General features: G+C 37.7%; 1 protein-coding gene across 2 annotated transcripts in view; it reads right to left on the bottom strand.

Annotated features, from left to right (window-relative positions):
- NRG3 (neuregulin 3) overlaps window positions 1-26,638 on the bottom strand; it is a 311,679-nt gene that overhangs the window by 117,589 nt on the left and 167,452 nt on the right. Inside the window, exon 3 of one of the 2 annotated variants that reach the window (XM_017883718.1) lies at window positions 5,663-5,689. In XM_017883718.1, coding sequence (XP_017739207.1) covers window positions 5,663-5,666 — 4 coding nt within the window. In that variant the 5' untranslated portion in view covers window positions 5,667-5,689. The remainder of the gene's footprint in view (window positions 1-5,662; window positions 5,690-26,638) is intronic. The other variant, XM_017883717.1, reaches the window with a different exon arrangement.

The raw sequence follows: 26,638 nt of genomic DNA, 5'->3' as shown, positions 1-26,638 counted from the left end.
AAAAAAAAAAAGAAAAGAAAAGACAAACAGTTTAATGGAACAGAATAGAGAACCCAGAATAGATACACATCAATATAGTCAGCTGATCTTTGACAAAAGAGAAAAGACAATACAATGGAGAAAAGATAAACTTTTCAACAAATAATGCTAGAAGAACTTGACATCCACATCCAATAAAACATGAACCTAGACACAGATCTTACACTATTCACAAAAAATTATCTCAAAATAAACCACAGACCTAAATGTAAAATGCAAAACTATAACACTCCTAGCAGATCACATATGAGAGTATTTAGATAAACTAGATTTGGCAATTGCTTTTTGGACACAGTGTTAAAGGCACAATACATGAAAGGAAGGTTTTATAATCTGGACTTTATTAAAATTGAAAAATTCTGCTTTGCAAAGCATATTGTCAAGAGAATAAAGGGAAAAGCCACAGAATGACAGAAAATATTTGCAAAAGATATATCTGATAAAGGATCATTTTTCAAAATATACAAATAATTCTTAACAATAAGAAAACCACTGATTAAAAAATGGGCCAAAGACCTTGACAGACACCTCCCTAAAGAAAATATGCAGATGGCAAAGAAGCATGTGAAAAATTACTGCACATTAAGTGTCATTAGTGAAGTCCAAACTGAAACAGTGAGTTACCATTACATACCTATTGAAATGGCGCAAATCCAGAACACTGTCAGCACCAAATGATGGAGACCATGTGGAGCAATGAGAACTCTCATTCATTGTTGATGGGAATACAAAACGGTATAGCCACCTTGGAATAGAGTTTGGCAGTTTCTAAGAAAACTAAACATACCCTTCCCATATGACGCAGCAACCATGCTTTTTGGTGTTTACACCAACAAGTTGAAAATGTATTTCTATACAAAAGCCTGCACAAAGATGCTTACAACAATTATATCCATAATTCTGAAAAGTTGGAAATGACTAAGATGTCCTTCAAAATGTGACAATGTAATATTATTTAGCTTTAGAAAGAAATGGGCTATCAAGCAATGAAAACACACGAGAAAATTACTAAGTGAAATAGGCCAGTACAAAAGGTATTATTTCAAATATATGACAGTCTAGAAAAGTTAAAACTATGACAATAGTAAAAAGACCAGCGGGGCTGGGCGCGGTGGCTCACATCTGTAATCCCAGCACTTTTGGGAGGCCGAGGCAGGTGGATCACGAGGTCAGGAGATCAAGACCATCCTGGCTAACACAGTGAAACCCTGTCTTTACTAAAAATACAAAAAATTAGCCGGGCATGGTGGTGGGCACCTGTAGTACTGGCTACTCGGGAGGCTGAGGCAGGAGAATGGCATGAACCCAGGCATCGCTTGCAGTCAGCCTAGATAGAGCCATTGCACTCCAGCCTGGGGGACAGAGCGAAACTCTGTCTCAAAAAATAAAAAATAAAAAATAAAAAATAAAATAAAATAAAATAAAAAATTTAAAAAATAAAAATAAATAATACCAGTGGTTGGGGAAAGGGAAGGTCGACTAGAAAGAACACAAATGATTTTTAGGGCAGTAAACCTACTCTGTATGATAATATAACAATGGATACATATCATTATACGTTTGTCTGAATCTATAAAAAATATAGCATCAAGAATGAACCATAATGTAAACTGTGGACTTTGAATGATAATGATGAGTCAATGTAGCTTTAGGTTTGTCAGTTGTAACAAATGTACCCTATTGTGGGAGATCCTGATTATGGAGGTAGCTGTGCATATTTGAAGACAGAGGATACATAAGAAATCTCTGCTATTTGCTCTCAATTTTGCTATGAACTTAAAACTGTGAAAATCAAGTTTATTAAATAAATTGACACACACACACAAATAGAACTAGCATTGATTAATTGGTGACACAACAATAAACTGACATTATTAAATTTACATATAGACTATGCCTACATTTCTGCTTCCAGCTGAATTTATACCTAGAGATGCCATATTCCTTGGGATGATGGCACTTTCAATGGAAGATATTTTATCCATATGGATTCTATAATCATAAATTAAATCTAGTCGGGCGTTGTGGCTCATGCCTGTAATCCCAGCACTTTGGGAGACTGAGGAGGGCAGATGACTTCAGGTCAGGAGTTACAGAACAGTCTGCCCAACATGGTGAAACCTGTTTCTACTAAAACTACAAAAATTAGTTGAGGGTGGTGTCAGGCGCCTGTAATCCCAGCTACTTGGGAGGCTGAGGCAGGAGAATCTCTTGAACCTCGGAGGCGGGGGTTGCAAAGAGCCAAGATTGTGCCACTGCACTCCAGCCTGGGCAATAGAGTGAGAATCCATCATTCTCAGCAAAGTAACCATCTCAAAACTAACCACCTCAAAAAATAAAAATAAAAAAGTTAAATCTGAGAATATTGTTTTCAAAGCAACAAACAGAATTTTACATATTCAATTAGAACAATCTGTGGGGGTGACTTATTGAGGTCAGTGAAAACAGTATATTCACTAAATTTATAAAGCTATTCACTATTGCAAACAATCCTTTTTTAGCTGCCATTATCTATATGCATACCGGCCACTCCCTTGAGCCCTGAGTTGTTCCCCAACCCCTTCCCTCCAAGAAAATCTCTACCGCTGGAGTCAAATAGTCACCCACTGAGAATTCATTTCCCATAGGGTCTTATAGCTATGATTCGAGTCTATCTTTTGCAAAACTCACTATTACCTTAGTCTTGTGGTTCATGTAGATGAACTACACAACAATCTACTATTTTTTTCCTGTGTCAGTAGCTACATTTCTTTAAATGAGTTCTAAAACAGAACTCTTAATATATAGATTGCATCTACAGCAAATTGTAACTCTATAAATTACCAGTGCCACTGGCAGTCCTCAGACACAATAGGAAGCATAACAGGATGGAGACTGGTCCATTTCTTTCAACACTAATTAACATTTGCATGGCAATTTTAGTTTGCTACAGCCATGGCTACACTGGGGATCTGGAGCTACCCCAGTCCCACTACCAACCACGCAGTGTTTCCTGCATTTGAGGGCATTCTGCTGAACGACTTACAAAGCCTCACTGAGCCTGCAATCACCACAGACTAGTGGGGCAAATTTCTCTTGGACAAGAGGCCCAGGGCCCATTTTATTCAAAATGATTACTGATGCTCACACCTCCATGCTATGAATCCCTGCCATCATTAGTGAATGAGGAGGGCACAAGTTGTGTGCCCTTCTCAACAACATATCCTTACTGAAAAAATATGCCCATAATTTTCCATAATTTGTGGCCCATGACTCAGCTATCTACTCCTCTTCCACCAGTTAAACTCTGCACTTGGCTCAGTGAAATTGCTCATCCACATCCAGCAACACACGCTCTGCATTCTCAATCTCTTCTTTGACTCTTTCTTTTTTTTCTCCTATTTTAACTAAAACCTGAATCTTTCCTGAAAAGTCTCATTTTCCTCTACCTGTCTCAAGAGCTGTTTTTATTTTCTCACTTTCAGCATTGGGAATCTGTCCTTCTGGCTTCTAATGTACATTTTCTCTTGTCTATTATGAAAATATTCTGTTCCTTTAAAGTTTATGCCATTCACACAGTGGCAGAGATTTCTAAAAATGCATTTCCTCTATTCTCTCAGGCTCCATTTCCCAGACTCTTTTACAGTAAAATGAGGTCATGTGATTTAGCTCTAGCTAATAGAATATTAATCAAAAAGTGATATGAGTTCTTGTAGATCAGTCTTTTAAGAATTGGGTATGCATTGGCTCTGTTCTGTTTCCCAATCTGCTTGCTAGATGCAGATAACAAAGAAACCTGTATAATAATGAAACCATAAGATGGAAGAAGCCTGGATCTCAAATTCATTACTTGGAAAAAGCTAGTCATTTGCTACCTTAAACAGGAAATACATCTACCTTGGACAAGAAAAAGTAGTATCAGGAAACTGCGACTGTCTTTGAGCCATTATAATAACGTGGGCTCTATTTTTTGATGTAGTTGGCATTACCCTTAACTATACTCTTCCTTGTCATCTACTAAATTCCAGTATAGTTCATCTTATTAATGGGAAACTTTAGCATAAAACAAACATTTTTTTCCTCTCTATCCCAACCGTAGCATTATCATGAGTAACTGGAATATCCATTAGACAACTTATCCAAAACTATGCCCTCTCAGATCCTTGACCTCTACTATCAAATTATTCCCCCCTCAACCTCAGTTTGGTTATTTACACTCATAGGAGTGCTTTGAATATTGTCATCTCCTATAACTCCTCCATCTTCAGAATCAAAATCAACCAATCTGCCATATAAAATCAACCAATCTGCCATATGACTATAATCTCTCCATCACACCAGCTTGTTCAAGTGCTCTCATGATGACTATTAATTGATTTCATTGAGACGGTCATCCTTCTTTCACTTCCTTCCACAACTATCTCACATTCCATTGTGCTTCATTTGAATAACATGCTAAATTTCATTGGTTTTCTGAGTTTTCATCACATCTATCCAACAAAACCACAAGCCTGCAGGAATTGAGCTCTCTGCCTTTTCTATGGTGTAATAACCAGAGAATGGAGCAATAATGAGTAATACCATACAACTGGGAACGCCAATTCCAGTATAAAGATGTTCCACAAATTTCTAATTAACTCTCAACACTTCCAACAATACCACCACCAACTTAACATATATCTGTCAAATATGTCAAAATCCCAAATCAACACTTTTATAAGTATTTGCTGAATGAATGGGTGAATGGATAAATTAATACAAGTAAGTATATAATTATTATCACAATAAGCATTCATGTATAAAGCAAGTATTCATATCCACATCATATAAGAGAAAAAATCTGAATTTAACAGAATCCAAGGAAGCAGATGAACTTTGATTCAAATTTAGATCTTCTCAATTTCCCTAACTCTAAATCCTGAGTGTCTTTCCATCCATATACTACGATGCATATTGAACCTTATGAAATGTTCTTTCTTCATTTAATGTATAACCATAGACTCAGAGAATTAGGTCTAATTTTGAATGCAATTGTCTTTGGCTATAAAAATAATGCCCACGGAAGGCATTATAATGCTTTAAAACATACACCATTCACTGCAAATACTTTAAAGGAAACATTTTAATTTTGTGAATAAAAATATTTAATAGCCCACACTCCAAATTAAAATTGACACCAAAATGTATCCAAAGGAATCATCTCACAAAAGAAAGGGGACTTAGAAAAAAAATTAAGAATTGACACATAAAAACCATTGATTTTTATCCTTTATTGAGTGTTTGCCATGTTGCAGACATTATGCTAAGCAATTTATATGTGCAGGAAAATAGAACCTATTATTATCCCTATTTTACAGATATGAAAATTGAGAATTAGAGGAAATAATCAAAGCCAGGAACCAAATACAACTTCTGTATTATTCCAGACACTGCATTAAACATTAAATTGCCTTTCCAATAAGTAGTTAATTATTTCATTTTGAGCCATTACTTAGTGAAAACTCGACAAGAGTATTTTTTTTCCTACTAATAGCATCTGATAATGAGACATTTTAATTATAATCAGATAGAGAAGAAAAGCACTATGTAGATTATATAGCTTAGCATTTCAAGGATATTAAATGAGAAAATTGTTTAGTCTTACCCATGAATTCAATCCCCAAGTGGTCTGCTACACCAAAGTCAGCATGGAAGAAAGGGGAAGAGAAAAAGAGAAAAAGGTTAGAAAAACTCTACACATGAAAATCAGTGCTTATAACACTAACCCTCCAAGGCAAGGAATGTGCCTCAATTTTAACCCCTATGTTTGCTTAGGAAAGATACATTACAGATCACCAAGAGTAGAGTTGCTATGAACACTGCTGGGTATTTCCCCAAATTCTCTGAGCTATAGCTTAGATTTTAGATGAACTAATATTGCATAAATTATGAAGAATGCTAAGTATACATTTAGCGAAGAAAGAAAAGAAAAATTGTTATATACCATGAACATCTGGCACTAATATTCTTTTCAGAACCCATAATATTTTATGTGCAATAACTATTTGTTCATCATGAATTTATTTGAACCTCCTTAATAAAATAAAAGTGAATAAGCAAGGAACTTCTGCATGACAGGCCCTAATCAGGTGTACTTTACCTCCACAAAAAAGCAATGATATTGGACTTTTTTCTCTCTCTCTTTCACTTTTTAGAGGAGAAAACTGTGCTTCAGTGAGATTAAAACTCTTACATAGGTTACAAAATCTGACACAGTTCCAGGGCACAAATTTGGTTGATCTGACTGTTAAGCCCCATGACTATTTGAATTAACAGCCCATCCTACCAAACACAAATGGCAGCTGTGTCCATGTCTGTTCTACGTGCATATAGAATGCAGACCATCTTGACCAGCTAACATCTGCCTGATCAGCAGAGCAATCAACTGTACTGGGCTGGGCCCCAGCATTCAACCTCAGATGTTCCTCTATTTAAATGGTTCTGTTTTAATCATTCAGTTATTCACTCGTTCACTTTTACAATTCATTGCATTCATTAATAATTTTTTTCTGTTGCCATAATATTTGTCTGAAGTGAGAATAAGGGAAAAATCTATGGCTGCCATTGTAATTGTTTCCAAGACTAATTGCTGAGCATCCTTTTATGAATTCTTTATTTAGTAAATAAACTTTTCCTTTTAGAAAATATGCATCTAGTTACCTTGATTTCAAAGCCTTTTGTGTTTGTAAATAGGTCATTTTAAAAGTTTATTTAGAATATATATATATATATATATATACACACACACACAGCATGAAATTTATCATTAAAACCATGTTTAAACTCAATGTAATTAATTATTAGTTTGGTGCAAAAGTAATTGCAGTTTTTGCCATTACTTTTGTTAACCTGATACATTGACAATGCTGTACAACCACCACCACTTTTTTTCCAAATTCTTCCATCACCCCAGTCAGAAACTCTTTGACCCATAATCCATAATTCCTCATTCATCCCTCCTCCCAGCCCTTGGTAACTTCTAATCTACTTTCTATCGCTATCAATTTACCTTATGAAGTGTTCACATTTACTTATATAAAGAAAGATGGTGACAATGTTTCTAAAAAGTAGATGCATTCGTTTTTTGCCCCAGCATTTCTTGACTGCTTACTCTGTGGTCATCATACACATGGTGATAGATATCAGGCACACTTTCATGTAAAGAAAGGATTCTTGTTCTCAAGTAGCTCAGAAATGAATGAAAGACAATGGAGAAAAAGCTATGGTCATTCTTTCTCATAAGTGCTACAATGGAAAAGCAGAAAATGTGCACTGGATGAAGAGGCCATGGACCCATAAACTTGCTGCTAGGAGGGAGAGAATGTGCAATACAAAGAATAAAGTTTGTACAACCCCATCAAAGAGTGGGCGAAGGTTATGAATAGACACTTCTCAAAAGAAGACATTTATGTGGCCAAAAAACATATGAGAAGAAGCTCATCATCACTGGTCATTAGAGAAACTCAAATCAAAACCACAATGAGATACCATCTCATGCCAGTTAGGATGGCGATCATTAAAAAGTCAAGAAACAACAGATGCCGGAGAGGATGTGGAGAAATAGGAACACTTTTACACTGTTGTTGGGAGTGTAATTAGTTCAACCATTGTAGAAGGCAGTGTGGCGATTCCTCAGGGATCTAGAACCAGAAATACCATTTAACTCAGCAATCCTATTATTGGGTATATACCCAAAGGATTATAAATCATTCTGCTATAAAGATACATGCACAGGTATGTTAATTTCAGCACTATTTACAATAGCAAAGACTTGGAATCAACCCAAATGCCAATCAATGATAGACTAGATAAAGAAAATGTGGCACATATACACCATAGAATATTATGCAGTCATAAAAAAGAATGAGTTCATATCCTTTGTAGGGACATGGATGAAACTGGACTCCATCATTCTCAGCAAACTAACACAGGAACAGAAAACTGAACACCACATGTTCTCACTCATAAGTGGGAGTTGAACAATGAAAACACATGAACACAGGGAGGGGAACATCACAAACTGGGGCCTGCTGGGGGTAAAGGGCAAAGGGAGGGAGAGCATTAGGACAAATACATAATACATGCGGGACTTAAAACCTACATGACAGGTTGATAGGTGCACCAAACCACAATTGCACATGTATACCTATGTAACAAACCTGCACGTACTGCACATGTATCCCAGAACTTAAAGTAAAATAAAATAAAATAAAAAAGAAGGAGTTTGTAGAAAAGTTGGCAAGACTATTGTCGGCACTTGTTCAGGTCGTTGACTTCTCTGCACAAAAGGTTTTGAGAGCGAATCCCAAGTAAGAGTAGACAAAGAAGTTTATATCAAAGCGAAAGTATTGCAAAATGAGGTGCAACAAACTTCTTTGTCTACTCTTACTTGGGATTCGCGCTCAAACTCTGATAGGGAGAGTGGGCTGCTCAAAGAGAGAGATAGCCCCTAGTGTCTTGAAGGGAATTTCCTTTATGGAAACTGTACAGATATATTCATAAAATACTGGTGAGGTCAAGTATGTAAATGTGGATCTGTGGTTAGTACATACACTCAGGATCTACATGCTCTAACACATATCACATGTATCATTAGCATATAAAATCTCCCTCTAATGGTGTGTTTTTTGATATTAAAATGAGAAGTATATTACTATAAGCTAAACCTTGAGTCTAGCTACCCGTGTGGGACACTGGAGGAGTCTCTCCCCGTCTCCCAATGCCCAGCAGGCAGAAATTTGTAGCTAATAGCTTCTTTTGCTTTTGGTGCTGATTGATTGGAGACTGGGGAAGTTACATTAGGAATAAGGGACTTTTGTTCTCTTTTCCAAGCCCATACTGAGTATCAGGAACTTGGAACCATCTGGCAGTCTGTTGGTATTTGGTAGGAGTGCTTATCTTGCAAAACAATTAGGTGCTGATACATGACAGTGGAAGGGGAAAGAGACAGCTATAAAAGTGGCCTGTTGGGCTTTACACACAGGACAAGTAAGTGTGGGTCCTAACCTTACTTATCCTGCCTCAAGATCATGTTTTCATTCTTATGCAAATAGGAAGCTTCATGACTGTAGTACCTTGGACATTGCAAAGAGACTAGAGTTGTGGCATTTAAAATAAGGATTACCTATCATTATACTAAAAATAATATTTTTTAAAAGGCTGGGAATAAAAGCTAAACTTTTTCATATAGAGAGAAGAGGAGGTTGCAGGAAGGAAACCAGGAGAGGCAAGTGTATAGAAATCAGGTCAGGGAGCAGAGGACCTGAAATAGTGGACCACAGGCGTTCCATGACATGAGTGGGCAGTTAGAAAGCCTTTAGATTCAGCCTGTTTGAACAAGAACTTTCCGGTGGAGCTGAGATGGCTCAGAATTGGCTGCCTATCATCTGTTTTGCTGGCAGATGTAACCCAGACATGGCCTTTCTTCCTTCTTCCATGACCTTCAGTGCTCTGCCTCCAGATGTTACAAGGGATATGGAGCATCGGGCTTTGTGACTCTGTAGATTGTGCTAGGAAATGAGTGGCATGTTGGATTAATGGAGGGCCAATCTGAATGCTTTGAAACCTCAGTACATTCATGACCAGTAGCAGAGACAGAAATCAGAATTTGGAAATTTTTCAAACACCAAATAGGATAAGTAGAAATCATCTTAAGGGAAAGAAAATCTGTTCTCTCTTAGCATAACAGAGAAGTTATCCAATTATTAGAGTTGTTAACTTTCAGAAATACTCTCAAGCAAGATGGCATTTATATTTTTGTATTTTAATGGGATATTATTAATTTTTTAATAATAGCTTATTCATGGAAACTGACACCACTGAACATACAAATAAAAAGTTAACTCTAACGTAAACTACCTTTCTCTTTCTCTCACTTTCTTTCTCATGCATATACACACACAGACACACACACACACATGCTTCCATTGTTTTATTAAAATGTTAAACACTGTGATCATTATTGCAGGGTTTAAGACAGGATTTGGTTCATATGGAAGAATCAATGAAAATCCATGAAGAACAGATGACAAAAAAGCAATTAATTTTGTCATTTGAGTCATACACAGATCATAAACCACACTATTTCTCATAACTCTTCACTGGCTATTTCTCAAAGCAAACAGTGTGCCCAGGGATATTTATGCCTGCAGGAAAACATCAAGTGAGACAGGGGAAGATTAATTAATTAATAGTTTATTCGTTCACTCAGCAAACTATGTGTCAAGTACTGCACAGATATTAGGGTGAACGAAGAGGCACATAACTTAAGCAAGAACAGTTTGATTTTATCTATGACATACATATACTTGAACATATAACTTCCTTCCTTTGAACACTTCAAAACTTTTATTTGTAAAATTAGCATCTGATTTGGAACACTCCCACCTTTGGAGTATACAGTAGTGGGTAACATTTACTGAGCACCTACTGTGTACCAGGAACTGCTTCAAATATTATCTCACAGCAATTTATAAGATTGTTGTAATGCTCATTTTACAGGTAAGAAACGGAAGCACAGAGAGGGGAACTTTCTCTAAACCAACTTGCCCGTAAGTGCTGGGAACATGATGGAGCCTAGGCCAGCTTGGCTTTTAGCTACCATTTATACTCAAAGTTTACTTATCCCCTTCCTATGAAGAAAAAGCTAATTTTTACAAAATTATCAGGTAATGAGATCTTCAGGGAGGAATTATTTAATCCACTTAAGAGAACAAGTTGTTTTCAAGTATCCTCAGGCAGAGTAGAAGCACCACTTACTTACTTTCTCACTCCTAGTTTATTGATGAAGTGCCAAATATAAGCTAGGTAGCGGGGCAGACAAAGGAAGACAACTGTTATCTGTCTCCAAGGAGTCCAACTGGGAAATCATTAATACTTCTTCATTGGTTACCAGGGAATTTCTTCACAATGAGGCTGGCCTAGTTGAAGTTACTTGCTTGCACATACAGCAAGCAATATATAAAATGTTGAGTCTGAAAATATGCCCAACAGTGAACCAAATGATCTTACAACTGGCAACATACTTAATAAACGCCAGCAGCTCTGCTGCAGAGCTGAAACATTCTTCAGATTTGAGGACTAGGTATCCACCTAGTGAGACAAAATGAATGTTTTTTTTTTTTTTTTTTTTTTTTTAACACCAAAATTCCTGGAAAACACTTGGAAATTTGAAGCCCACATTTTTTAATTAACAAAAATTATATAAATTTATGGTGTACAACCAGATATTTTTAAATACATATACATTGTGGAATGGCTAAATCAGGTTAATTAACATGTGCACTCACATACTTATCTTTATGTGGTGAGAACATTTAAAATGTACTCTGTTAGCAAGTACATTGTTATTAACTATAGTTGCTGCATTGTACAATATTTCTCTTGAATGTTTTCTTCTTATCTAACCACTCACTGAAATTTAAGGCCCGGGTGTTTCTAAAGTATTCACAATTCTGTGCGACTGAACAATTCAAAACCTCTTGTTTATATGCTGACACAAAAGGGGCTGCCCCCAGGTGGGCAGGCTGCAACAGGGCAAGCGAAAACATCGTTGACTTGATTCCAATCTCAGGATGCCACCTTCAGCTTGTTACCCGGCCTATGAACAGGAACTCACTGCAATGCAGCCCTGGGACAAAGCAACCCAGTGTGGGTTTCAGCATCAGCCCTGTGCTAAAAGTAACTGAGCGAGGTGATTCTGATCATACAAGAGTCCCAAATGTGATCATTTAAACCCTGGTCTATGGGATATGGAAAAGCATGTTCCAGGAAAATATTAATCTGTGTTTTAAAAAGTTAGACTACTGGCCGGGTGTGGTGGCTCACACCTGTAATCCCAGCACTTTGGGAGGCCAAGGCAGGCAGATCACGAGGTCAGGAGATCGAGACCATCCTGGCTAACACAGTGAAACCCCGTCTCTACTAAAAATACAAAAAATTAGCCAGGCATGGTGGCGGGCGCCTGTAGTCCCAGCTACTAGGGAGGCTGAGGCAGGAGAATGGCGTGAACCCGGGAGGTGGAGCTTGCACAGTGAGTGGAGATGGTGCCACTGCACTCCAGCCTGGGCGACAGAGGGAGACTCTGTCTCAAAAAAAAAAAAAAAAAAAAAAAAAAAAAAAAAAAAAAAAAAAAAAAAAAAAAAAAAAAAAAAAAAAAAAAAAAAAAAAACAAACAAACAAAAAAAATTAGGCTACTGCCTTGAAGTTAAATGGGCTTCTCTGCTGCAAGAATCCCCCAATTCCCTCCTAGGTGTGTGGAGAGTCTACGGGCAGTAGTTCAGTGACAGCATTTCCAACTTGATGAAAGCAGTCACGTTGTGATGGAGCGCCCAGTGGAACTAGTGATATAAGGTACCTGCTCTGGGAAATACTTGCCATAGGAGTGTGAAGCAAACCACCCACTCAGTTACAAAACGTGTCAGTCATAAATGCTTTATCTTAATAACGGAACTGAAATCTGTCACTCTGTAGATTCCACCCACAGATCCCTGTCAAGTAACTTTTTCACTGGTGACACTCTAGGTAGAGGTAGTCCATTGCAACTGAGAAGACTAAATAGGTTTGGTGAGGAAGGCAAGTTGGGTCTTGAACATTTGCTAACCATAACACCTGAGCTCATCATGTTCTAGTAGTTTCTAAAATCACTGTAAAGAAATGTAATTGTCTCAGGTATCAACAGAGGGTCTGTGTATTCTTCTTGCTCTGAGATGAGAGTATGGACAAGATGCTGAGATGTCCTTTGTTGAGACATTGCCCTGCATGTCCCAGTTTATTACAGCAAAACAGGCAAACTAGGAAAGGCTGGAATAGACTTTAAGATTTCTGATTAGGAGGGGAGAAAGGAATGGGACTGGCTCTGGCTGTAGTTGCTGAGAGAAGCTGCAGGCCAGAAAACAAAACATGGGATCCACAGAATATATACATTTCAAAAAGTTAAAGGGTCAAAGGGCAGGGGAATAGGGTTTGATAAAGGCTTCCAGAGCATAGGGCTGTGTCAACAACAGAGTGACACTTGATGGTCACTAAGAGAATATGGCAGCAGGAAGGAATGTGGCAGCCAGATCTGAATGCCTTTGGCCTTAAGTGCCACAGTGGGAAAGAGGCACAGGGAACTGTCAAGAGTGTGAGCACACTCCTGGTGAGCGAGGCAGAAAAGGTCCTTTCCAAGAGCTGTGCTCAATCTTAGAACGTCTGTCCTAAAAGGAAAGGGATATTATCACTTCATCCTTTTTCTTGCATTTTATCCTTAGTGCAAGATTTAGGATGTTAATTACAGGGTTGATTTTAAACTTCATGCTCCCTTTATGAAATTATGCTGTCACTAAATACATAATTTCATTTTATGGGCATATATATTTAATTTTAGATTTTCACATGTTCACAAATAAAAGTAGAAGGTAAAAAATCATATTAATCAAAAGAAATTAATACTTCTCTCAATATCTCTTAGAAGTAATTCCTGCTAATTGTTTTATGTTCTTTCTAGTCTTCCTTCCATATATGTAAAATAAACTAAATGTCAATTTTACACAAAATCATCCTGTTTTATGTGCCTAAATCAGGAGTCTATCTGTGGCCACCGCAGCTCTATAATCCCAATCTCCCACACTCAACTTCCATCACATCAGAACTGACAGCTTTTTCCACTGTGGAGAGTAGGTCACGACATTATTACTGTGGTCAGCTTCACACCAGACAGGCCATCAGTCATGCAGGAGGCAAAACCACTTTTCTAGAAAAGCACACAGCCCCAGTCTCCTTTCTCAGGGCTGTGTAACAGAGCATGGTCTCTTTACTTTTCTTCCCCAAAGCTCCACTGCTGATACCTGAATTTAATAATCTCTTATCCTCTAAATAAGAATGTTGATTTGTATCAAAGGATGGGGAGAAGCAGGCAGCCATGGAGACTGCACCCCATGATGACGTACAGCAAACTCAAGATGAGCACCCTGCTCTGCAACGTGAAATAGCATGACAAGGTTTCAACTGAGGTTAAGGAGAGATCATTTGCTTAGGCTGCTCCTCAGAGATGGATTTTGACTAAATAATGGGTAGAATTTTGCAGTGCAAACATCTTGGAGCATTAGACTGAAATCTTATTCCATTTTTGCAATTACTGATTAAAGGATTTAATAAGAATTACCATTATAGAGAAGAATTCTTCATTCGAAAACAAAATACTTCTTTATTGCTTCTGTCATTAGTGATAGTAACTGCGTACAGTTGAATACGCTAGAGTTCCTGCTCTTGAGACTCACATGTGTCCCCAGGATCTTCTCATGTTTAATCAACTTTCTAAAATTCTTACATTTTGTCACTGGGCACTTCTACACATATCCTTTTCTTTTCTTTCTTTCTTTCTTTCTTTCTTTCTTTCTTTCTTTCTTTCTTTCTTTCTTTCTTTCTTTCTTTCTTTTTTTTTTTTTTTTTTTTTTTTTTTTTTTTTTTTTTTTTTGAGACAGAGTCTCGTTCTGTCTTCCAGGCTGAAGTGCAATGGCACAATCTCGACTCACTGCATTCTGTGCCTTCCAGGTTTAAGGGATTCTCCTGCCTCAGCCTCCCAAGTAGCTGGGATTACAGGCACGTGCCACCATGCCCAGCTAATTTTTGTATTTTTAGTAGAGACAGCATTTTGTCATGTTGCTCAGGCTGGTCTCAAACTCCTGGCCTTAAGTGATCTGCCAGTCTTGGCCTCCCAAAGTGCTGGGATTACAGGTGTGAGCCACTGTGCCCAGCTCACATATCTTTTTATCTAATTTTTAAAATTACACTGTAAAGTAGTGCAACTGAGCCCCATTGAACAATTGAAAAAAAGAAGCTTCTGTGAAAAACTGAAGGGCATATTTGTAGATTCCTAGATTCCTAGGATGGGAAAAAATCTGAAATCCCAGGACTGAAGGGTAGTTGTTTCTTTTTCTCACTCTTTCATCACGCCACCCTATCACAGAGTCTGACATTTTGTGGACACTCAGTATGTATTTATTGCATGAGTAAAAATGCCATCTGGTTAAGGTCTCAGCATGTGACATCTATATGTCTTTCAGAGCATATCCAGCCTGTTCTCTGTCACTTCTGAGTTTTTGATGATTCCAAGCAACATGACACCTCTGGTGGCAACTCATTCAATATTGAAAAATGATATCCACAAAAGTTTCCAAAAACTTCCCCAAATCAAAGTACATTCAAATGAATGCTACTCACTTGAATCTATAATTCTGGAATCCAGAAAACACTAGATTATTATCCAAGAAAGTCCAACTGATGGCTGTCTTTGCTATGTAAATTTTTGTATATAATTTAGGATTCACTTGAGTAAGTGGTCCACTATCAGAAAAAATTTAAATTTTCCATGGTGACTAAAATGCTATTATATATGCTATTTAACACTTGTTCCCCTTAGCAACGTCAATTTAATCAATCTTTGTAAAAGCTGCCACATGTTCTGTTTTTTTTCTATCTTTTCAGCTTCAATCTATATAAGTATCAATGAAGGCACACGGCTGGACATGGTGGCTCACACCTGTAATCTTAGCACTTTGGGAGGCCGAGGAAGGCAAATCACTTGAGCCCAGGAGTTTGAGACCTGCCTGGACAACATAAATAAACTCCATCTCTACAAAAATACAAAAATCAGCCGGGCATGGTGGTGTGTGCTTATAGTCCCAGCTACCAGGAAGGCTGAGGTGGGAGGATGGCTTGAGCCCACCAAGTTGAGGTTGCAGTGAGCCCAGATAGTGCCACTGCCCTCCAGCCTGGGCAACAGAGTGACACTGTCTCTTAAAAAAAAAAAAAAAAAAAAAAAAAGACACACAGAAGTGTTTACCGGTAATAGATGGAAGGGTTAGAATAAAATAGGGGAAAGTCTACTCAAAAAAGAAAAAGAAATGAAAGGAAAGAAAGAAGGATTACATGGCCAACCGCCATGTATTCACGTATGTGTTTGCAGTTATCATACTGATGATTGACGCCTTGGTTCACAAATTGTTTTAATACCATGCTTTTATTCACTCTTCTAAATTCAAATTGCAATATCGTCACGATGAACACTAGTTCACAAAATGATAGACATATTTTAAGAAACATCGCTCTGAGCTGCACTCCACTAAAGAAAAACCAAAGACAACTCACCCCCACTTCCCATCATGGGTAACACCTTGTGACATGAAGATACTAGAGGAGGAACCCCCTGCTGCCCATCTGTCTAAGACAGAGGAACCAAACAGAAAGTCTACCCAAGGGGTCCAGGTAGAGTATTCTTAGTTCTGGACCACCTGCTAAAGATATTTATCTAGAGCAGCCAAATACTGTAATGTAGTGGATATGGTAGAAAGTCTCTCTACTGATGACTTAAGAAAAGAGAAGGTCCATGGCAAGAATGCAGTGAAAATAATTCATTCTAACAAGGCAAGCTGAGGCCCTAACCAGGAGGAGGTACTCTTAGGTTAGGACTCAGGAAATTAGGCAGCAACTGATACCATCGAGAAACTGTGTGAGGTAAGACAAGATGAACTCATATTTTTTTAAAAAATTATTTTGTTAACTGCTCTTCAAGTTAGGCTCATATTTAGTGGGAAGGCACCGTAGCTTCTGAAGTTGGGCTTGTCCATCGTTAAAGCTTGGTTGGCTTTGTTTACTGTATTTTGTTTTATACAATGGTGTCTGCTTATGTGGAAAAGATCATTCTTCAAATGCAGAAGGTATCTGGCTATTTAAAGTTCTCTCACAGGAAATCACTGAAAGATTAAAAAACAGAAAACAAAGCACAGCCTTTTCTCCCCTTTTCCCCAAAACTCCAAGCATTCTGTTCTGCTCATACTCCCCGAAACAGACCCCTATACACGACACACATCATCTTTTTGTTCCTGCCATTCCATTAGCTTAAATAGCTTTCCTGATGAACTCCCAAGTCTTCCTCTAAAGACCTCTTCCCATCTTTCAAGGCCTAATTCCTCTGGAAGCTATCTCTGATTTCCTGATATAATGTTACCTGCTCTACTTTTCTATGAGTGATGATGGGATCTCCATTTAGCATGCAGAATTATTATGCCTTGGATTGTAACTAGTGATAGATCTACATCATAATTAATTAGGTGAACTGTGATTTTCTTCCACTTCCAGTGCCTTTCCAATAGCATATGGCAAGTGAATGCTTATTGAATCTTTTTGCATAATCCCACCAATTTTCTTTCTCATTGTACGTATACTTTTGGGAAGTATAAATCTCAACAAAATTGGCATAGAAGGGACATTCCTCAAAGTCATAAAAGCCATCTATGGCAAACCCACAGCCAGCTTCATACTGAATGGGGAAAAGTTGAAAGCATTCTCCCTGAGAACTGGAACAAGACAAGGATGCACACTCTCACCACTTCTATTCAACAAAGTATGGGAAGTCCTAACCAGAGCAATCAGACAAGAGAAAGAAATAAAGGGTACCCATATTAGCAAAGAGGAAGTCAAACTGTTGCTGTTTGCCAATAATATGACTGTATACCTAGAAAAACCCTAAAAATGCATCCAAAGAGTGCCTAGAACTGATAAATGAATTTAGCAAAGTTTCAGGATACAAAATTAATGTACACAAATCAGTAACACTGCTATACACCAACAGCAATCAAGCTGACAATCAAATAAAAAACTCAACCCCTTTTACAAGAGCCACAAAAAATAAAAAAAATAAATAAATAAATAAAGAAGATACTTAGGAATATACCTAACCAAGGAGATGAAAGACCTCTACAAGGAAAACTACAAAACACTGCTGAAAGAAATTGTACATGACACAAACAAATGGAAACATATCCCATGCTCATGAATGGGTAGAATCAATATTGTGAAAATGACCATCCTGCCAAAAGCAATCTACCAACTCAATGCAATTCCCATCACAATATCACCATCATTCTTCACAGAACTAGAAAACACAATCCTAAAATTCATATGAAACCAAAAAACAGCCCACATAGCCAAAGCAAGACTAAGCAAAAACTTTATACTAATTTCTGCTAATGCTTTCATTCAGGCCATCTTTGGCACCATCATTTTCCAGATTTTCTGGGTATTTCCAAAAGATGTCCATTAACATACACACATACACACACTCCATATTTGGAATTATATAATTTATTGCTCATTGAATTGCAAATCACCTACAGTGGGGTGGGGGAAGGTAAAAATCCTTCCTTACCCTATTCTAACACCTCAGTCAATCCAGGCCATCATGCAAGTGACTACTCCAATAAAAAGATATTTTAAACATCTTCTTTTAAAAAGAAAAAAAATCAGGGAGGGTTGACTGCAATGGAGGAAACTATTATCTAATAATTAGTTGGGAACTCAGTTGAATCCAGGTATTTCAAAGTCTTACCCTCATGCTCCCACTACCTTCTCCTCTAGTCTTGATAACTTTCTATAAGTATTTTCAAGATATTTGACTGGAAATAATTACTCCACTTGGCACCCTATTAGTGTGATAACCTTTTCAATGTGGTCTGCTGAAGTTGGAAGCTAAGTATGGATGAATTTAGAAATTTCTAATTTTACATCACTTAGCCATTACCAGGGCAAACGAATAGAATCTACAACATCCTTCCTTGAAACTACCATCTACGTATTATAGGTTTGGGAATCTGAATGACAGCCTCCCCCCTTATCCTCATAGCATCCTTGCTAGTGATGGTATTTTGTAGTTGAGAAAACTGAATTTCAGAGAGGTGAGCTAATTTTCTTTCTTTTCTTAAATAGCTGTATTTTATTTTATTATTATTAATTTTTAAATTTTACTTTAAGTTCTGGCATACATGTGCTGAATGTGCAGGCTTGTTGCATAGGTTTACATGTGCCATGGTGGTTTGCTGCACCTGTCAACCTGTCATCTAGGTTTTAAGCTCCGTGTGCATTAGGTATTTGTCCTACTGCTCTCCCTCTCCTTTCCCCTCAAGCCCCTGACAGGCCCCGGTGTGTGATGTTCCCCTCCCTGTGTCCATGTGTTCTCATTGTTTCACTCCCACTTATGAGTGCTAATTTTCTTAAGATACAAAGTATCTTACTTTGTTAAAGCACGCAGGCTTCACCCACAGAAAACTTTCCACCTTGTTTAGCGTTCCCTGTCGATCAGTGATGCTGCAGCCCTATCCTGCTTCTCCAGTGCTATCCCCACATTCCCTTTCCAATTCCAAAGTCCCGCCTTGCTCGTATGCAGTCTGGTAAGCTTCATTTGTATCGACTCACTTCAAGTAAAACCAGTGCTGGAATGCATATCTTTTCCTACAGAGGATCACTACCACAAATGGTCTTTCATGGAATGTTTTACATCTATATACTCTGAGTTTCATCACGCTCCACTCTAATTATTATAGTCATTAGTTTGCTTGCCCATCTCCAAGTGACTGTAAGCAATTTAATTAAATGATTTGCTTAATTTTTCTTTATATCATAGATTTCAGGACAATTCCTGGCACAGATCAAGCATATGAACAAATTAAAAAAGAAAAGAAAAAAAAAAACAAAAAAAACCCTAAATAGCTGCATGGACTTTTGAACTTTTGTTCAAGGTGCTCTCTCTTATTTGTAGTTCCTTCTCTCCTGTATCCCTTCTTCCATTGCCTTAGGGAAGGGAGATCTTGGCAATAAAAGAGAGAGAAAATATTTGATGTTATCCAATCCTTAGCCCAGAAGAAATAAAGGTACAGAATAATAGATTTCATGGTATAGACAAAGGACCAGATGTCCTCTGCAGATTAATACACTAAAGATTTTTCTAGGTGTAGGTAACAAATGGAAAAAAATCCAAAATGCCTGGGAGAAGACCTTCAGCAATAAATATGCACGCTGCTGCTGCTAAGCCATGCATTTCTTTCCCTGCCTCCTGCTCCAATGAGAGAAAATAAAACAAGAATCCTCAATGCCACAGAGAATCTGCCCAACCCCCAAGCTCTGCGTCCTCCAAGAGCACCAATGCTTAGGCCCCGCATAAGTCACGCCTCTTCCCAAAGTTTGATGCAAACCCCAGGAAGCTGGAATTAGATAAACGAACTGTATCTACACTTTTCTCTAAGCCAGTGAAACGTAACTTTAAATAGAAATTTAGGAAATTAAAATAATAAAAAATCATAATACAGCTTAAGTTTTTAATGCTTAATCAAGGCACTCACTCTATTAACTTTACATGACTTAACTCACGGAAAACCTACAGCAACGTTATAAAGTGCATTCTATTTTTATTCCCATTTTAGAGATGCAGCTGAAGCATGGGTTAACTAATTTCTTCAACTTGTAACAAAAAGTGCTGGGATTCAAACTTAGCTGATAAGCTTCAAGTTTTTACCCTTTGAATTCAGTACATCTATGGCCAATTACCACATATCCACCCCACATTTTGTAGACTGAGATTTGTTCCTGCTGCAAAATTAGGAAGATATTTAATTCACTTACTATATTTCAAATTTAGACACAATCTCACTGAACTCAACGTTTTCATGTTATCTTTACGTTTTACTTTATTTTAAACTTCTCTTTTTTAAAATTGGCATTTTGTTGCTCTTAAAAGTTTAGAGTCTAAAATAAAGTAATTTGTATGGCAACTAAACAAAATATTTAAACAACTAGGTGCAAATAATTTTCAACCAGTTTTAAGTTTTCATGCTGTTAAGCACTTACTATTGGATCATTCTTGCTACCAGCATTTGATATTATTAAACCGAACAATTTTATTTGGTGTCAATTCAGTTTGAATTTTTGTTTTAAGTAATTTTTCTTTTTTCAGGTTGATAGATGGATGGTGAATCCAAGATGAATTCAAAGCTGTAGGAGATTTAAATAAAACCTTTCCCCCATTGTTCAAATTGAGCTTTTGATAGAGGAAATGAAATTCATTTGCTCATCGCAGGGACCAAAGGTGACAGCAGCGCACTGGGGACCAGAAATGTCAATCAAAGATATGAGTGGGAGGAGTGAATCTTGTAATGACTGATAACCTCATTACCCTGGATAACTGCATGGCTACAGCAAGACAAATTCTCTTCTGTACCAACTTCATCTGTTCCTTCCAGTGCTAATATTCAACTCCCCCTCTAAGGTTCTTCTTCTAAGTGCAAACTCCGTGAAGCATCCTCTAGAAAACTTGTCTCTATTCCTCTGTCAAACACTTCTTTGTATATGCAATGCTTTGTCTAACTGTTCACTTAGCCCCTCATGTCTTCCACCAACAAGCTGGTTCAAGCCAACCACTTCTCTCACCTGCATGGTTTTACTACAGAAGCCTCCTTCCTGATTTCTCTGCTTCTACCTTTGCTCCCTACCTACAGTCTCTTTCTACACAGCCCAGAGAGATCCCTTTAAAACTTAAGTCAGATCACACTATCCCTTTGCTTGAACATCCCTCCCATGGTATCTCATCTTCAGAACAGAAGCCAAAGTCACCGTCAGAATCCAAAATGGACCTGTACAATCTATGCCTCTATTAACTCTGACCACACCCCTCCTACCATTCCCCTCTTCCTTACTCCATCCAATTCAGTCACATTAACCTCTTAGCAGTTCTTCTAACCAAAATGCGTTCTTCTTCCTCAGAGACATGGGTTGGCTGCTGCACCTGCCTGTAATGCTCTTCTTTCAGCCATTTACAAAGCTCAACCTCTCACCTTCTTTCACTCCTGATGGCATCTTATCAGAGGTCATATCATATAAAGCAGCACTTCCTATCCTCCTCACCCTTCTTTGCTTTACTCCTAACAATTTAGTACCATATAAAGAATAACCATGTCTCTCTGGTAATTTTCTATTTCCTTTTCTGCTCCACACTAGAATGTAAAGCTCTGTGAGGCAGGGGCTTCACCATGTGTTAATTATCTAGGGCTTCCATAACAAAGCACCAGAAAGTAGAGGGCTTAAACAAAAGTAATGCATCCTCTCCCAGTTCTGGAGGGTGGAAGTCTGAAATCAAGGTGTCAGCAGTGCTTGTTCCGTCTCAGGATTGTGAGGCAGAATCTGTCCTATGTTGCTCTCCTAGCTTCTGATGGTTTGCTGGCAATGTTTCCTGTTCCTTGGCTTGTAGAAGCATTGCCCTGATCTCTCCCTTCATCTTTACATGGTGTTCTCCCTGTGTGCATGTCTGTGTCCAAATTTTCCCTTTTGATAAGGATATCAGTTATATTTGATTAGCACCCATGCTAAAGATCCCATTGTAACTTGATTACCTGTTTAAAGACCCCCATCTCCAAATAAGATAATTGGAGTTACCAGTATTGGGACTTGTATTAGTCCGTCCTCACACTGCTAATAAAGATATAACCGAGAATGGGTAATTTATAAAGAAAAAGAGATTTAATGGACTCACAGTTCCACATGGCTAGGAAGGCCTCACAATCGTGGCAGAAGGCAAAGGAGGAACAAAGGCACATCTTACATAGTGGCAGGCAAGAGAACATGTGCAGGTGAACCACCCTTTATAAAACTCTCAGATCTCATGAGACTTATTCACTATCGTGAGAACAGCATGGGAAAACCAACTCCCATGATGCAATTGTCTCCCACTGGGTCCCTCCCACCACGATATGTGGGGATTATGGGAACTACAGTTCAGGATGAAATTTGGGTGGGGAGACAGCCAATCCATATCATTCTGCCTCCCACCCTTCCCAAATCTCATGTCCTCATAATTCATAACACAACCAGGCCCTTCCAACAGTCTCCCAAAGTCTTTACTCATTTCAGCATTAATTCAAAAGTGCACAATCCAAAGTCCCATGTGAGACAAGGCAAGTCCCTTCCACCTATGAGCCTGTAAAATCAAAAGCAAGTTAGTTACTTCCTAGACACAATGTGCGTACAGGCATTGGGTAAATACACCCCTTCCAAATAGGAGAAATTGACCAAAATGAAGGGGCTACAGGCCCCATGCAAGTCCAAAATCCAGAAGGGCAGTCAAATCATAAAGCTCCAAAATGATCTCATTTGAACCCATGTCTCACATCTGGGTCACCTTGATGCAAGAGTTGGGTTCCCATGGTCTTGGGCAGGACGTAACGTATAAATCTTTAGAAGACAAAATTTAAGCCACAAGGATGTGTTTGTGTTGTTTTATTCATTGTATCTACGACATCCAACACAATGTCTGGTATAAAGTAGGTTCTCAACAAATATTTTTTACTGAATGAATGAAATTCATCATATTGAAATGCAGCAATGGCCAATTTATCCATTCATACATTTCCAGCTCCCTGTGACCCTTGTGTCAAATTCATGACTCTAATACAAACTACTCCTTTTACTGTCATGCTTTTTTCTCTGCATCTATGTTTATCCGTTATCGCCAAATAAAATCAAATTTTAATTAGTTATTTAAATTTAGCAAATATTTACTCAATGACTACTCTATAACATGCTCTGTGAACCCTTGTGAGGATATTAGAATAAATAAAATTTTAAAACCTTGTCAAATTCTGTGAGCTCAAAATACAATTTTAAAATCCAAATTTAGCCAGCATCTCAAGGTTTCTATTGATACAACCCTGTACTAAGCACTGGGAATCCGAAAGTGTTGAAGACATTGTCGGTGCCCTAAATAAGTTTTCAGTCTCGGGTAAGGAAATGCAATGCCCACCATCAAAAGCATAGAACCATCTGACTGAAGTATTCATGATATACACATTTTACTGAAAATTACCATCTGAAAATATCTGGCTTGATGGTACCTAAAGGAACGTGATACAGTGGGAAAAGAAGTTAGCATTTAATTGTATGGGGTTTCATACCAGACTGTACAAAAGATATTAGCATTTAATTATATGGGCTTTCATACCACACTGTACCTTTCAGTAACCATGTTTGACTATAGGTAAGTTACTTAATATTTCTATGTTTCAGTTCCTCATCTATTGAAGAAATGAAATGCATATGATTTATAAAACAATTAAATTAGATAATATATCTAATTTTATAGACACTGCTATTTGCCTACTTGATATCTACTCTCCACCATACCACATCTATTCAAAGTGTCAATGTAGCCAACTAAAATCCTGAATTTTGCAGCCTTCCTTCTGCCATTTAGGGTGGTCATGTGACACAGCACTGTTTTATAAGACTGGAGCAGATAATTTCCTAATGGGGCTTTCAGCAAAGCTCTTTCTAAGGGGAGAGATTTAATTGCCACATGCCATTTGCTGGGTGCCCTCTTTCTTCAGCCTGGGGAATGGACAGAGCAGCCTTCCTGCAATTTGAAGGCAGCTGCATGAGTTTGGAGAGCCACATGCTACAATGGTAGATGAGAAGAACTTAAGGAACTGGATCTCTGATGAGTCTGCAGTGCTGTAACAGCCCCAGACTCCTACACCTCTGTACTTCTCACAACTTCAGAAAAATAAAACCCACAATTTACTCAAACCATGGTTTCATTGGGTTTTCTGGCTCCTGCAGCCCACCATTATCTTAATTGATAAAAGCACAAGCACAATGTCGCTCATAGGAGATATGTATTTTGTATATTCTGTGTGGTTCTGTTTGCATCAGAACTCCAAAACCAAACTACTGCAGAATTTATGTAATGAGAACTTTAGATGTACATTGTTTATAAGTGGATATCTTTTTCCTAGAAATGAAGTATTTAGAAGTTATTATACCCCATTATACGTAATTCTTACAATCATGTATTTGTTTTATTGTCTTCATATTTTACACACATACCATCTTGACATTACTCTCAAAATCTTCTATTTGCGCTGATTGTTCTGCTTTTTCAAGCAGAGAATCTTCTATCTTTGAATTTTTAGCAGTCCTTGATAAATGAACATTAAACAGCTTTCTTCTCTGAATTCTGTTTGATACTGAAAAATAATCATCATTCAGGGATCCCATAAAGTAAGCTCTATTTGTTTCATACAATGCATTTTTTAAAATGCATTTTAATAAGTCTGTGGAGAGCAGCATCATCATCTGCTATTATAATTCCCCAAATTTTAGAATGCTGAAATTAAATACTCTCTTAGCATTGCAGGTTGTATTATTTTCTCTTCCAGGGAGCCTTCAAGTTTCTTTTCTTCTGAATCTTGTGCCAAGTTTGTTTGCTATCTCTTTTTCTCTTGTAGCCAAAATCCGCTGGTTAGAAAAAAGCCTCGTAAGTGTTCTGCTCAATACAGAGTATTCATTCAGAGCATAGTGGTACCTACTGCATAGCTAAAAAGATGATTTAAAGTTCTCTAAGCTGTCCTGAATCTATAATCCCACCCATGAAACAGGATGAAAATGCTAGGAGGACATTCATCTCTTCAGGGGTAATGATGAAGTATGGTTCAACCAGACGGTGTTTCTCAACTATAGACTATTGACAATCTGTATCAGAACCAGCTACAGTGCATGCTAAAAATGCAAATTCTATGATCTGTAGGTTTAATAAATTCCCAGGGTTACTCTTAAGCACTTTAAGTTTGAGGTCTACTCACTTCTCAGTGTGCTATATGTGTGTATGTATTTATGGTAGCTTAAAGATTAGGTTGCATTAACATTCCTTCTTAGTTGTTTTTGTGAATGAATTTCACAGAAATATTCAAGGTAGATAAAACAAAATATCCACTGTGTTGTATCTTTTCATTTTATTTATTATTTTCCTTTTGTTAAAATATTTATCCTCTTCCATGTCTACTTTTCTCCCTCACATATCACAAAGGCTTGAGACAAATGTTCCATTGACATATTTTTTCTTTTTTTTCTTTTTATTTTCTATTCCGAGTTTATTCATTTCCCACAACTTCTGTCTTTCTCCTGTAAAGATTTTTAACATCAATACTGTTTTTTTTTTTTTTTCACCTGTCCAGGCATGTTTTTAATTCCTCTTGTGCCTTACACATATAAGCACACATTGGCGTTTTCCTTCCAGTATCACAACTTATTTTGTAGACCGCCAATTCCTCATTTTCATGTATGTGTAAAATAGGAAATCATCTGGCCTCTTCAGGAAGGGTTTATTGAGTAGCGATAACCCCAGTGGTTATGACAGTAAGAGCAATGATGCAACTTCGTCAACTTTATTCCCAGATATGAAAGGAAAAAGATAGCTAATGTATATTGATCATTCAGTAAGCCGAGTCCTGTATGAGGCACCACTACTGGCAAGTATAGAAGTCAAAACAAGCATGTAATACTTGAAGCCCTTTATTATTTATTTATTTATTTATTTATTTATTTATTTATTTATTTTGAGATGCAGTCTCGCTTTGTCACCCAGGCTGGAGTGCAGTGGTGTGATCTCAGCTCACTGCAACCTGTGTGTCTCAGGTTCAAGCATTGCTCCTGCCTCAGACTCCCAAGTAGCTGGGATTACAGGTGCACAACACCACACCTGGAAAATTTTTGTACTTTTAGTAGAAACGGGGTTTCACCACGTTGACCAGGCTAGTCTCAAACTCCTGACCTCAAGTGATCCGCTTGCCTCAGCCTCCCAAAGTGCTGGGATTACAGGCATGAGCCACCACTCCTGACCTGTGAAGCCCTTTAAATTTCCACCCTATCTTTTGAAATTTGAGAAATAGAAGCAAAAGAGGTTTTTTTTTTTTTTTTTTTTTTTTTTTTTTTTTTTTAACCTCCT

The sequence above is a fragment of the Rhinopithecus bieti genome, unplaced genomic scaffold (genome assembly GCF_001698545.2).
Source record: "Rhinopithecus bieti isolate Rb0 unplaced genomic scaffold, ASM169854v2 scaffold_12689, whole genome shotgun sequence".
NCBI classification, from domain to species: domain Eukaryota; kingdom Metazoa; phylum Chordata; class Mammalia; order Primates; family Cercopithecidae; genus Rhinopithecus; species Rhinopithecus bieti.
Note: the sequence above shows the minus strand (reverse complement) of the source record. Positions and strands in the feature narration are given on the sequence as shown.